The sequence below is a fragment of the Phoca vitulina genome, unplaced genomic scaffold (genome assembly GCF_004348235.1).
Source record: "Phoca vitulina isolate PV1807 unplaced genomic scaffold, GSC_HSeal_1.0 scaffold3, whole genome shotgun sequence".
Taxonomy (NCBI): Eukaryota; Metazoa; Chordata; class Mammalia; order Carnivora; family Phocidae; genus Phoca; species Phoca vitulina.
The window spans coordinates 78,875,316-78,888,836 of record NW_022589706.1 but is presented as its reverse complement, the minus strand read 5'-3'; the positions used below and the strand labels follow the sequence as shown (position 1 = coordinate 78,888,836).

General features: G+C 39.9%; 1 protein-coding gene across 3 annotated transcripts in view; it reads left to right on the top strand.

Annotated features, from left to right (window-relative positions):
- MANBA (mannosidase beta) overlaps positions 1-13,521 on the top strand; it is a 109,714-nt gene that overhangs the window by 15,901 nt on the left and 80,292 nt on the right. For 2 of the 3 annotated variants that reach the window (XM_032400908.1, XM_032400907.1), the window contains exons 2-5: positions 311-405; positions 3,153-3,258; positions 4,080-4,247; positions 10,703-10,826. In XM_032400908.1, coding sequence (XP_032256799.1) covers positions 311-405; positions 3,153-3,258; positions 4,080-4,247; positions 10,703-10,826 — 493 coding nt within the window. The remainder of the gene's footprint in view (positions 1-310; positions 406-3,152; positions 3,259-4,079; positions 4,248-10,702; positions 10,827-13,521) is intronic. The other variant, XM_032400909.1, reaches the window with a different exon arrangement.

Sequence of the window (13,521 nt, the reverse complement as noted above, 5' to 3'; positions counted from 1 at the left end):
ATGTTCTTATTGATAATGAAACTATGTTATTTCTATCTCAAAGCTCTTTCATTGAGGAATTTTGTTGGACTTTTTAAAAAAACATTTTTTAGTATTTTTTAGTTATCTGAATGCTATGTTAACTTTCTCGGAAGTTAAACAGGTGGAGCTTTAGCCTTGAGGATGGGATGTGCCAGCATATGAAATGCTTATACTCCTAGGCCAAGAATTCATTAATTTTTAGGTGACAAATAGTTATTGTTAATATTTTTTTTATTTTATTTCATTTATTTATTTTTGCATAATCATCTACCATAATTTTTATCAACAGGATCCTTACTACAGATTTAATGACCTTAACTACAGATGGATCTCCTTGGATAACTGGACTTATAGCAAGAAATTTAAAATCCCCTTTAACATTAGGTACGTTTGTGTGTATATCTGTATCTACATCCGTATTTATTTATTTAGTTATTATTTAGTTATATTTAGTTATTATTATTGATCTTCTTTTTCTTTCTCTGCAATAATCTTTTGTTTGTTTAGATTGCATGACAGAGAGCTGTGAGATTAAAGCCTTGTCTGATAAAAGTGAATATTTGATTTATGTTTTGATTTGTATATAAGAATGGTGCCACTGATCATCAGTCATGAAATCAGGTCTTACTCAGTCATTCTTCCATGGGTTAGAATGGAGTCACCTACACCTAGTCAATTCTCTTATTTCCATTTCCTTCTCTCTGCCCCCCACCCCATAATCAATAGAGTGTGTATATTTATAATTTGTCAAGTAGGATCTGAGATATATCATTTGTTCCATGTGGTGTTAACCAGCCATCGAAGCCATGGCATTGGCCTTATATTATGTCATGAAGCCATGAGGAAAAGCATAGTTCAGTTTCAGTAATGTTCCACGAAGCAGAAAGTAACCCAGTTATATCTACCACCATTATTGCTAAATAAAAAAATCTTCTGTCCCTTTTGTATGACTTTTTTTTGGGCGGGGGGTAATTATTTACTAGCCTCTTGAAAGAGAAATAAATCCAGAATGTGGTGCTCAACATCGCAACATTGCTGTGCTCCAGGCTCCTATTTCCAGATAATACTTAAAATATCTCTGTAGAGGGTTCTCTTTCATCTTGAACTCAGCATATCCAAAATTTAAACAATTGACTTTCCCACTTAAAGCTTACTTTCTATTATAACAGTCTTATTGTTTCTCTTAATGTAACACCATTTTGCTGATCTTCTATGCCTAAGGTGTTTTTGGCTTATACTGTCTTTTCTTCATCTCTGTATGTGGTCTGAGTCTGAGTCCTGTTAATTTCTGCCTATCACTTTTCTTGATTCAGCCCCTTTCTCCTCATTCCCAGTCTCCACATTTGCCTAGGCCTTTGTCAGTGAGTGCCTGCAATTAGGCCAAAGCTGCATAATTAAATTTCTTGCTTTGTTTTTTTATCCCATACACAAGTATATGGAAACATTAGACTCATCTTCCCCAAATAGTAGATTCATCTTCCCCAAATTTTGGTTTTGCCATGATGTTCTTGCTCAAGAATGACAGTGTCAGGACACCTGGGTGGCTCAGTCGGTTAAGCATCTGACTCTTAGTTTCAGCTTAAATCCTGATCTCTGGGTCTTGAAATTAAGTCCCACATCACCTCATGCTCCACACCCAGTGGGAGAATCTGCACAAGATTCTCCCTCTCTCTCTCAAGTAAATAAATAAATAAAATCTTAAAAAAAAAAAAGAAGAATGGCAGTGTCTTCCTTTCTTTTTTTTTAAGGTTTATTTATTTATTTTAGGGGGAGAGAGAGAGCATGAGAGAGAGCATGAGCAGGGGGAAGGGCAAAGGGACAGGGAGAGAATCTCAAACAGACTCCCAGCCCAATGGGAGCCTGAGGTTGGCTCAACGGGGTGCGGGTGGGTGTTGGGGGGCCTCAGTCCTACAACCCTGAGATCATGACTTGAGCTGAAATCAAGAGTTGGATGCTTAACCAACGGAGTCACCCAGGCGCCCTGACAATGTCTTCCTTTTAATTGACAAAACCAGTTCAGGGGCGCCTGGGTGGCTCAGTTGGTTAAGCGACTGCCTTCGGCTCAGGTCATGATCCTGGAGTCCCAGGATCGAGTCCCGCATCGGGCTCCCTGCTCAGCAGGGAGTCTGCTTCTCCCTCTGACCCTCTCCCTCTCATGCTCTCTCTCTATCTCATTCTCTCTCTCAAATAAATAAAATCTTAAAAAAAAAAAAAAAAAAAAAAAGACAAAACCAGTTTAATCTTCTCTGCTTGTCTATGAAAATACTGCTTAATCTTGCCTATTCCTGTCCCACTTCCTGTGTCCCATCTTGCCCTGTGGACTTGACCAGATTCCTCCCTTTAGCTCTTTAGCACAACCTCTGCACCTGAAACTAGTCTGTTATCTTTTATTTTATTTTATTTTATTTATTTATTTGACAGAAAGAGAGAGAACATGAGCGGGGGGTAAGAATAAGGGGAGAGGGAGAAGCAGACTCCCCGCTGAGCAGGAAGCCCAATGCGGGGCTCGATTCCAGGACCCCAGGATCATGACCTGAGCTGAAGGCAGAGGCCCACCTGAATGAACCATCCAGGCGCCCACTAGCCTGTTATCTTAATGTATTGATGCTGTTAGCACTTCCTTATTTTTAATTTGCTCTTCCTTGGGGGTCTACCTTATACCTAGACATTTCTTTTTTTTTTAAATTTTTTTAAAGGTCTTATTTATTTATTTGACAGAGACAGAGAGAGAGCACAAGCAGGGGGAGCAGCAGACCGAGGGAGAGAGAGAAGCAGGTCCTCCGCTGAGCAGGGAGCCCAATGCGGGGCTCGATCCCAGGACCCTGAGATCATGACTGAAGGCAGATGCTTAACTGGCACCCCTACCTAGACATTTCTACTCATTTAAAAAAAAAACTTTAGGGGCGCCTGGGTGGCTCAGTCGTTAAGCGTCTGCCTTCGGCTCAGGTCATGATCCCAGGGTCCTGGGATCAAGTCCCACATCGGGCTCCCTGCTCAGTGCGGAGCCTGCTTCTCCCTCTGCTTGTGCTCTCTCTGTCAAATAAATAAAATCTAAAAAAAAAAAAAAAAAAAGATTTATCTAAGTTAATGTTTTATACATCTTGTTTTAAAAATCTTTTCTTTTTTTTAAGCAAATGGCAAAAAGTGAATTTGATTTTTGAGGGCGTCGATACAGTTGCAAAAGTCCTGCTAAATAGTGTTCCTATTGGGAAAACAGGCAACATGTTCAAAAGATATGTAAGTATACAGTGATACCAGGTTAAAACCTACTTATATGTGTTTATGTGTTAATTGTTTTGATTAGAGAGACGTAAGTGAGTAAGCCCGTGCAGGCTGGTACAAGCTCTTTGAAGCACTGGGTAAGTTACTTTCTTTCTCAGTTGCCTCATTGTAGAATGATGAAAACACCACAGACCCTGTGGAGTTGTTGTGAGGACTTAATACGCTAATTATATAAAGTGTTTGACACAGTTCTTGGCACATGAGAAGTGTTCGGCAAATGCTATTCACTTCTCTGTTTTTGGTGATCCAGAGTTTCATGCGAAACGCCAGTTGACAAGCTATTAAGAAGGCAAATGTTCCTTTCTTTCTGGAATAATTACATTAAGATATCATATCCTGATCTCCATTCAAGGGTAGACTTTTCAAAACAAAAATAACTTATGACTTAGAAATACACGCTGTTCATACCAGAGAGTCAGGTTGTCATGAAGCATCTAGGAAATTCCTTGGCAGTTCAAGGCCAAGTGTAAATAGCCAGAGCAGACATTCCAGGGCTAAAGATATTTTCTGCTTGTTCTCTTTGCCTAGGACCGTCATCTGTCAGTACAAATAGAAGGAGAAACCTAGAAATCTACTTTTGGGTAGGAGAATGTGTTCACTTGTACCTATAAGCAGGCAACGAGGTTATACTATTTCAGTGAAGTGCTTTCTTCTACAAAAAGGCTAGCCCTGAAGATTTCCGTTATTTTATGCATCTTTCATACATTTTTGTATTATCTCTATCTAAAATTTGACACACGAGGCTACTTCCACATCTGTTGTTTCCTTTAATGCAGAGCTTTGATATTACCAGTGTGGTTAGAGAGGTGAACTCCCTTGAGCTGTGTTTCCAGTCACCAGTGTTGTATGCGGCCCAGCGGAGCAAAGCTCACAGCTACTCCGTGCCTCCGGACTGCCCTCCGCCTGTGCAGAAGGGCCAGTGCCATGTCAACTTCATTCGAAAGGTAATGGTCTTGCAAATGGAGGGGACTTTAGCCTTGAGGATGGGCTGTGCCGCCACGTGAAGTGCTTGTTTGGAGACACCAGTAGTATTTCAGAAGTTGGGCCTCTCTTTCCTGCCTGCTTTATGGGATTGACAACTTGAAATCAGGGGCACCTGGGGGGCTCAGTCAGTTAAGTGTCTGCCTTCGGCTCAGGTCATGATCCCAGCGTCCTGGGATCGAGCCCCGCATCGGGCTCCCTGCTCGGCGGGAAGCCTGCTTCTCCCTCTCCCACTCCCCCTGCTTGTGTTCCCTCTCTCGCCGTGTCTCTCTCTGTCAAATAAATAAATAAAATCTTAAAAAAAAAGAAAACTTGAAATCAGAACCAAAAGATGATACGAATTTTTGTGAAGAATCTTCGTCTTCCTAGATTTCCTTCCTGCAGCATGCCTCAGAACTTAGGAAAAGAAGAAAAATAAGTGACTGATAATGTAATTTTACAAATTATTTTTTTTTAAAGATTTTATTTATTTATTTGAGAGAGAGAAAGCTGACTGAGCCACCCAGGCGCCCCTACAAATTATTATTATTTTTTTAACATTTAAGTTTATCAAGCTTTTCACCAGAGTGTAAGGTTTATATTTATTAGTGATTCTTGTTACCAGGAAGCCTCCTACAAATATTAATATATTTGCTGATGTGTTCCTATATTTTACTGCTAAGTTCACATAAAATCTAACAAAAAGGACAAAATCCACAAGGTGATTATTCTTTGAGTTTCATCTGAGTCTGAGTGACTTGAGTTTATTCCAGTACATGGTTGGATTAGTATTCTATGTGGCATTAACTTTTTGATTTTATTTTTATTTAAAAAAAAATTTGTTTTAAAGATTTTATTTATTTATTTGACAGAGAGAGACAAAGCGAGAGAAGGAACACAAGCAAGGGGAGTGGGAGAGGGAGAAGCAGGCTTCCCGTGGAGCAGGGAGCCCGATGCGGGGCTCGATCCCAGGACCCTGGGATCATGACCTGAGCTGAAAGCAGACCCTTAACGACTGAGCCACCCAGGTGCCCCTATTTTAAAAATTTTTAATTGTGGTAAAATATGCATAGCACAAAATTTGCCATCTCTACCATTTTTAAGTGTGTGGTTCACTAGCATTAAGTATATTCACATTGTTGTGGAACCAATCTCGAGAACTTTTTCATGTTGCAAAACTGAAACTCCATACCCATTAGAAAACAACTCCCAGGGATGCCTGAGTGGCTGCCTTCAGCTCAGGTCGTGATCCCAGGATCCTGGGATCAAGTCCCACATCGGGCTCCCTGCTCAGCAGGAAGCCTGCTTCTCCCTCTGCCTGCCACTCCCCCCGCTTGTACTCTCTCTCTCTCTCTCACAAATAAATAAATAAAATAGTTTAAAATAAATAAATAAATAAATAACAACTCCCTATTTTCCCCTCCTCCCAGCCCCTGGAAACCACCATTATTTCTGTTTCTATGAGTTTGACTACTCTAGATACCTCAGATAAGTGGAATCATGCATATTTGTCTTGTGCCTGGCTTATTTCACAAGCATAATGTTCTTCGTGTTGTAGCATGTGTCTGAATTTCCCTCCTTTCTAAGTCTGAATAATATTCCATTGTATGTACGTGCCACATTTTGTTTATTCATTCGTCTGTCGATAGACATTTGGGTTGCTTCCACCTTTTGGCTATTGTGAATAATGTTGCTATGTATGGATGTACCAATATCTCTTTGAGATCCTGCTTTCAGTTCTTTTGCATAAATACCGAGAAGTGGGATACTGGAGTATATGGTAATTCTATTTTAAATTTTCTTAGAAATTGGCATTTAGTTTTAACAACAAATATAATCATCGGTTTCACTGTGAAGATACTAAGAGTATTTTTCCAGTACTTGTTCACTAAAGCCTAGGTTGATAAATTCTGATCATTTAAGTTAAGTGGCTCTCTCTACGCTGGATGGATTTATCATTAAATTATGTTTCTTTAATATAAGTACTAAGGTCAAAATGACACCTCCTCTTGTTTTATTCAACCTACCTAAATTTGTGTCAGTGTCTCAGTATAACCATTTGTTCATACTACCATAAAGGAACAGTCTGTAACTGAGCAGTCAGCTATTCTGTGGAATATTGTGTACTTATACTTCTGTTTCAAATTCATCTTTTGTTTTTGGCCTTCGGCTTCAAATGGCTCAGTGGTTTGAATACTAGAGTTTGCACTCTTTCTCTCTCCTCTTCTGTCTTTAATCTTCTATCAAAATGAGGACTTCCTGAATCCTAATGTTACTTTTCAGGTCCTCAATAAAAGTATATATATGTTATGCATATATCCATGTAGTAGTTTTCCTCTATCCCCCCTCCCCCATTCAGTTTGTGGCATATAAAGCACATGTTCGGGGCACCTGGATGGCTCAGTCGTTTAAGCATGTGCATTCAGCTTGAGTCATGATCCTGGGGTTCTGGGATGGAGCCTGCTTCTCCCTCTCCCTCTGACCCTCCCCCCTGCTTGGGCTCTCTTTCTCTCTCTCTCTCTAATGAATAAAAAAAAAAAATCTTAAAAAAAAACCAAACATACTTTCAGGTTATCTAGATAGAACAAAGCCCTCATCACTGAAATCAGGAATCAGACCCAAGATTCTGCTCTCAGGGTGTGTGGAAAACTAACCCTGGGGCAAACTTACCAGAGCAATGAATTGCATCTTGATGTTTCTGGCTAGACCAACACGGTCCAGTGGAAAGAGACCTGAACTGGAGAGCAAGTCAGGAATCGTAGATCTGAATTCTAGCTTTATGACCAGAACGATCTTAAGCAAGTCCATCATTTATGTATGGAGCTATTCCCTTCCCTTCTTGACTGTTGATAGGAGCATACAGTGAAATAATAATGTAAATGCATTTTGCATATTATAAAGTGCTATATAGCTATTCAAAATGTAGGGTAGTGTTATTATTGATTTTGGAGACTTACTTCTGTAGTTACAGACTTCTAAGTGTGTAACTGATTATATGAAGTTAGTGGAATAGAGGTATCAACACAGGTCCCCTCTTGTCTCTGCTTCCTTCTCTGTCCAGCCTGGTGGGGCACATCCCTTCAGCTACCCTCTTAGCAATATTCTCCACCTCCCCCTTGTTTTCTGCCTACATCTCTGGCTGTTCCTTCTAAGTTGCTTTATCCAGATCAACTTACCCCTCTTAGAAGTTGTATTATTCATGCTTTGGTCTGTTCTAGACACTTTCCTCTTCTCACTTTATACCTTCTCTAGGCCATCTCATTTAGCTTCACTTCTTCAATAACCAGTCGAATTTCTAATGATTTATAATATTGTATCTTCAGTCCAGACCTCTCTTCAATTCATACTGGATTGCCTCATACTGGATTGCCTACTTGGCATCTTCACTTGCCTGATTCACAGGGACCTAAAGCTCAGGATGTCCAACACCTGGATCTAAACCCTTCTCCCAGGTTTCCCTGTCTCGCTGAATGGAATGCCATCCGGAATAGTTGCTCAAACCAGAAACCTAAGAGTTATTTTTGATAACACCCTCTCTCTCTTATGCGTCCTTCAATCCATCCCTAAGTCATTTTGACCATGTGGACATTACCTCTTTAATAGTTCTTTAATCTTCCCATGCTCTATTTCTACTAGCATGCTTGAGTTCAGTCTATCATCATTTCTTGCATGAAATATTACCCCGGCCACCTAACTGCAGCCTACAACCTTATTTGCCTTCCTCCAATTAATTTTACATAGAGCAGCCAGAATGCTCTTTTCAGACAAAAATCATTGTAGCACTCTCCTTCTTAAAACTGTTCAACAGTTTCTCATTGCCTTTAGGCTAAAGTAACAGGTCTTAGTTCGGTCTGAGTGGGCTCATGCCCACTTCTGCTGTCTTCTCCCCATCTCTTCCCATTGTTCTCTCTTCATCTCCTGGAATGTGTCATGGTCTCTTGCACCTCAAGGACTTTGCACACGCTGTTCCTTTTGAAAGGGATGCCTTTACTTCCTTCTCCCCTAAACACACTGGACAAGTCGTACTTCCCCTTCAGATCTCCATATAAAAGTCACTATTATTCAGGGAAACCTGTCTTGACACCTTTCCCTCCTCTCCCCCATTATATTGTTCCCTGTCACTGTCTTTTGCATTTGTGATTATTTATTCAGTACCTGAATTTCTTGCCATACTGTGAGCACTATAAATGGAAGGACTGTCTGTTTTGTACACTGATGTCTCCCAGCCTGAAATATAAAGAGCACTTCACAAATCTCTTTTGAATAAGTGAAAACTTTTATTTGAAGAAGTTGTATGAATAAGAGTGATTTGTAGCCCTTGATGGGGAAAATAGTCTGCCTTATAAGATGTTGAATATTTTTGCCCTCCTCCTTATCCCTGTCTCTAACAAAGGAATTACATACCTGAACTTACAAACTCTTTAATAAATAGCTCCAAGATGGTTTTCATTCCAAACATGAGAATCTGATCCTGAAGTGGTGAATTTAGACAAATGTGAATGCTCTGAAGTGGTTTTAATTCTTTGTTCTTCTCTGTAATGGAAACTAATTTATCTCTATCTCAGATCTTAGGAAATAATACTTAAATGAGAACAGTTTGGCCAATTCCTCAGGCTCTATTCTACAAATGTTCCATTCAGAAAGAGCTTAGTATTTCCTGTGGTGCTTATTCCTTTTTAAAAGCTGAGCTCATAGCCTCAACATGTTAATTATCTTTATTTTTAAATGTTTCCTCGTTCTTTATAGTTATTACACTTAAATAGAATGTCCTTTATAGTTACTACAGTTAAATACAATGGTTGGTTCAGAGATATTTTGGAGCAGTTTAAAGAGTGACTATTGTGTTGCTTCAATGTCATATGCTTTTAAAGAATACATGTACAAAATCAGATTTTATGTTCTTAAAACATTTCTGCGAAACTTAACTATGTTGCATAGGTTCATGTATTAGTTATTGTATTAGTTATCTATTGCTGTATAACAAATTATGCCAGGGCGCCTGGGTGGCTCAGTTGGTTAAGCGACTGCCTTCGGCTCAGGTCATGATCCTGGAGTCCGGGATCGAGTCCCACATCGGGCTCCCTGCTCGGCAGGGAGTCTGCTTCTCCCTCTGACCCTCCCCCCCTCATGCTCTCTGTATCTCATTCTCTCTCTCAAATAAATAAATAAAATCTTTAAAAAAAACAAAAACAAAAACAAATTATGCCAAAACTTAGCAGCTTAAAATAACATTTATTATCCTAGTTTCTGTCAGTCAAGAATCTGAATGTGGCCTAGCTGGGTGCGTCTGGCTCAAGGCCAGCTGTGAGGTTACAGTGAAGTCTGGACCAGGGCTCTGGTAATCTCGTGGCTCTACTAGGCCTGAAGTGTCTGGGCCTAAGCTCACTCACATGGTTGTCGGTAGGCCTCAGATTGGCGTCCAAGCTCATTACTCATGTGGGCCTCTCCACAGAGCTGCCTCACAACATGGCGGCTGGCTTCCCTCATGGCCAGGAGAGAGGGGGAGAGAGCACCCAGAACAGAAGGTACAGTTTTTTGTAACTTAATTTTGGAAATGGTATCACCTCTCCTGTATTCTCTTGGTTACAAGTGATTCACTAGGTCTAATCCACACTTGAGGAGAGGGGATTACACAGGGTGTGAATACCAGGAGGGGATCATTGTAGGCCATTTTAGATGCTCTGAATGGGACACACACATATACACACACTATTATGGACTGGATTGTGTGTCCCCGCTGAATTTTTATGTTGAAATCCTGATCGTCAGTAGCTAAAAGTGTAACTTTGTTTGGACATAAATCGGTCTTTAAAGAGGTGCTTAAGTTAAAATGAGACCTTTAGGGGCGCCTGGGTGGCTCAGTCGTTAAGCGTCTGCCTTCGGCTCAGGTCATGGTCCCAGGGTCCTGGGATCGAGCCCCACGTCAGGCTCCCTGCTCCGCGGGAAGCCTGCTTCTCCCTCTCCCACTCCCCCTGCTTGTGTTCCCTCTCTCACTGTGTCTCTCTCTGTCAAATAAATAAATAAAATCTTTAAAAAAATAAAAAAATAAAATAAAATAAAATGAGACCTTCAGTGTGGGAGATAGTCAAATATGAATGATGTCCTTATAAGAAGAGGAAATGTGTGTGTGTGTGTGCGCGCGCGCACATACACAGAAAAGACTATGTGAAGGCACAGTGAGAAGGTGGCTGTCTATAAGCCCAGGAGAAAGGCTTCAGAGGAAACCAGACCTGCCAACACCTTGATCTTGGACTTACCAGCCTCTAGAACTGTGAGACAAATTTCTGTTGTTTACACCACCCAGTCTATAGTATTTTGTTATGACAGACCTAGCAAACTAATATACATGTATATAATATTTTAAAAAAACAGGTTTTTCATCATGTTTAAATTTCACGGTAATCAGGATCTGTCTTCTTTTTTCCTCTTGAAATTACAGGAGCAGAGTTCCTTTAGTTGGGACTGGGGGCCATCCTTTCCTACCCAGGGCATCTGGAAAGATGTCAGAATTGAAGCCTATAACATTTGTCATCTGAACTACTTCATGTTTTCCCCTATATATGGTAAGCTAAGAGACGTGATTTCTTGTTTTTCTTTTTTGAGCCTCCTCTATGTAATAAAAGTTGTGTTTATAATTTGAATATATAGATGTACTTTTCAGAGACTCATTTAAAAAATTTTGTGGCACATTAAATTTGTCAGCATGAAAAATACATACAAACTGTGATTTGTCATGAAAATTTACAATATAATATAAGAAAGAGGGAGATAGATACTTTTAAACATATTTTGCAAAGAAAAAGAAAGAAAGCCAGAGCAGCTCTAGGTTTCTCTGAGCTAAGTGTTCCTTCTAAAAGAATTGGGCCTGCTGCCTTATACTCCTCTTTGCAGCCTCTGTTCTCACTTTCAGAACTCTGACTCTGCTGAGTTCTTGATTCACTCACATCACTGGGCTGACTATCACTGCACGTTTCCTCCTCTAAAGGCCATGACGTACCAGCCTTGTTTGTTTGTTTTTTAAAGATTTTATTTATTTATTTGACAGAGAGAGAGAGCACAAGCAGGGGGAGCATCAAGCAGAGGGAGAGGGAGAAGCAGGCTCTCCGCTGAGCAGGGAGAGCGATGTGGGGCTCGATCCCAGGACCTGGGGATCATGACCTGAGCCGAAGGCAGACGCTTAAACAACTGAGCCACCCAGGTGCCCCCGTACCAGCCTTGTTAAGAGTTGAAAATAAACTGGTAGGCAAACAAGGCATAAAGAAAGTTTTGTAAGGTAAAGAATACTACTTTTTCAGCCGAAGGAACTATTCACAAGAAAGGAGCATTGAATAAAACCTCAGACATCTCACTGACGTCAACAAATCAGTGGAAAACCGGTCAGATAGTTACTGAGTTGTTTGCCCAGCACTGTGTGTGTTTGGCATAGAAAGGACCTAGAGTATATACTCTTGCCTGCACATTGGTTGCGGTGGGGATGAGAGGTGTGAGCAATTTACCACACCAAGCAAGACTGTGTAATAGGCTTGTGGGATGGGAGCCCCAGTAGTTCAGAAAACTGAAGATCAGGGAGGATTTGCGAAGTCAGGGAAACCAGTGAAGGGGGTTCTTGAATGATACCTCACGATGCTCAGTCCATTTACGGGCAGGCCTAACTGGTTGGAATCAGCAAGAATGTGGTATGTCAGTACTGGAGTTCTGTTATCTTAAAGGCCCTGGTGACCCAAGATTGCTATTCCGTCGAGCCAAATCTGTTTTCTGAAGACAGAAGACAAAAGCAAATCAGAGGTGGTGGGTAATTGGGGTTATTAGGTGCTGCTGGCATTTTTAAATGGGAAAAGGGGATGAAAAGGTGCAATTTAAATTGCACGTGTAAATGTGGCTGTTCGTAGCTCTCTAGTGCTTCTGAACTATTCAGAGGTGTAACTTGAACTGAGTCTTGCTACTAAATTCAAAGAATGGTTCATTCTTCCCCATTCCCACTGATATTTTTTTCTCAGGTATAATAAAATCTAGTGGAAGGAGGGGTCTGATTTTGCAAAGAGTTATTAATCATTTTGAAGTTTAATCAATGTTTTAGGTGGTTTGCAAAAAGTACTATGAGTTCTAGTTACCCTGATACCTGAAAATATTTGAATAACACTGTTCTAGTTTAATATAAAATTTTGAATATGAAACTAAACATATCTTCCTGAATATGAGTCATTAGAGTTCAGTTTATTAGTCACTAGTGACTGTGTGAATTTTATTGGAGTTAAATCAATTTAAATGATGTTTAAAATTTAATTTAGATTCACTGTAATCAATTCCCCATATCAACTACATTTTTGATATTTTGTGACTGCAATATATTTTGTACTTAGCATAGAGAAAAATATGCTTCCTGTTCAGAGGATATGCCCTGTGCATATTAAGCAGTAATTCTTAATATGATTAATTTTATAGATTTCAATTTGGTTATTTGATGTAATAAAGAAAATTGAAAGATAAACATGTGAAAGTGAGGAGAGGAACTTCCTTTAGGAGTTTTTTTTCCAGAACTCTTTTTCCAGTTTTCCTTTGGAAGACTGCAGTCATCACTGAAATCAATAGATATTTAAAAGTTGAAAAATAAAGAGAATAAGGTAATATATTTTATGCATTTACTTGGTATGTAGTATGAGGCAGGCACTGTGAGAGGTACTAAAATTTTTTTTTTTTTTTTAAGATTTTATTTATTTATCTGACAGAGAGAGAACAAGTAGGCAGAGAGACAGGCAGAGGGAGAGGGAGAAGCAGGCTCCCCACTGAGCAGGGAGCCCGATGTGGGGCTCGATCCCAGGACCCTGGGATCATGACCTGAGCCGAAGGCAGCCGCTCAACTGGCTGAGCCACCCAGGCGCCCCGGTACTAAAAATTTTTTAAGAGGCTTAGTTCATAATCAAAACTAGATACATATAACTTTTCTTTAAAATCACATATGTTAATTTTTAAAATTTTAGTGTGAAATGAGGTTGGTCAAAACTAATGCAGACAGTGGCTATCTTGGAGAACAGTAATACAGATAGTATGTATTTTATTCTTCTGCTCAACTGTCTTTTCTAGATTTCTATGTCGAGCCTATATTGTTTCTGTAGTAAGGGAAGAAAGTCATTAAAACAATCTATTTAGTAATTTCAGCCAACCTGTTATGAAAGGCTTAGCTGATTTGACTGTCTGGCACTTTCTGCTTTCTCCCTATTGCGGCTAGAAAAAGATAACCTTATTGTTTTTCCAAATGTT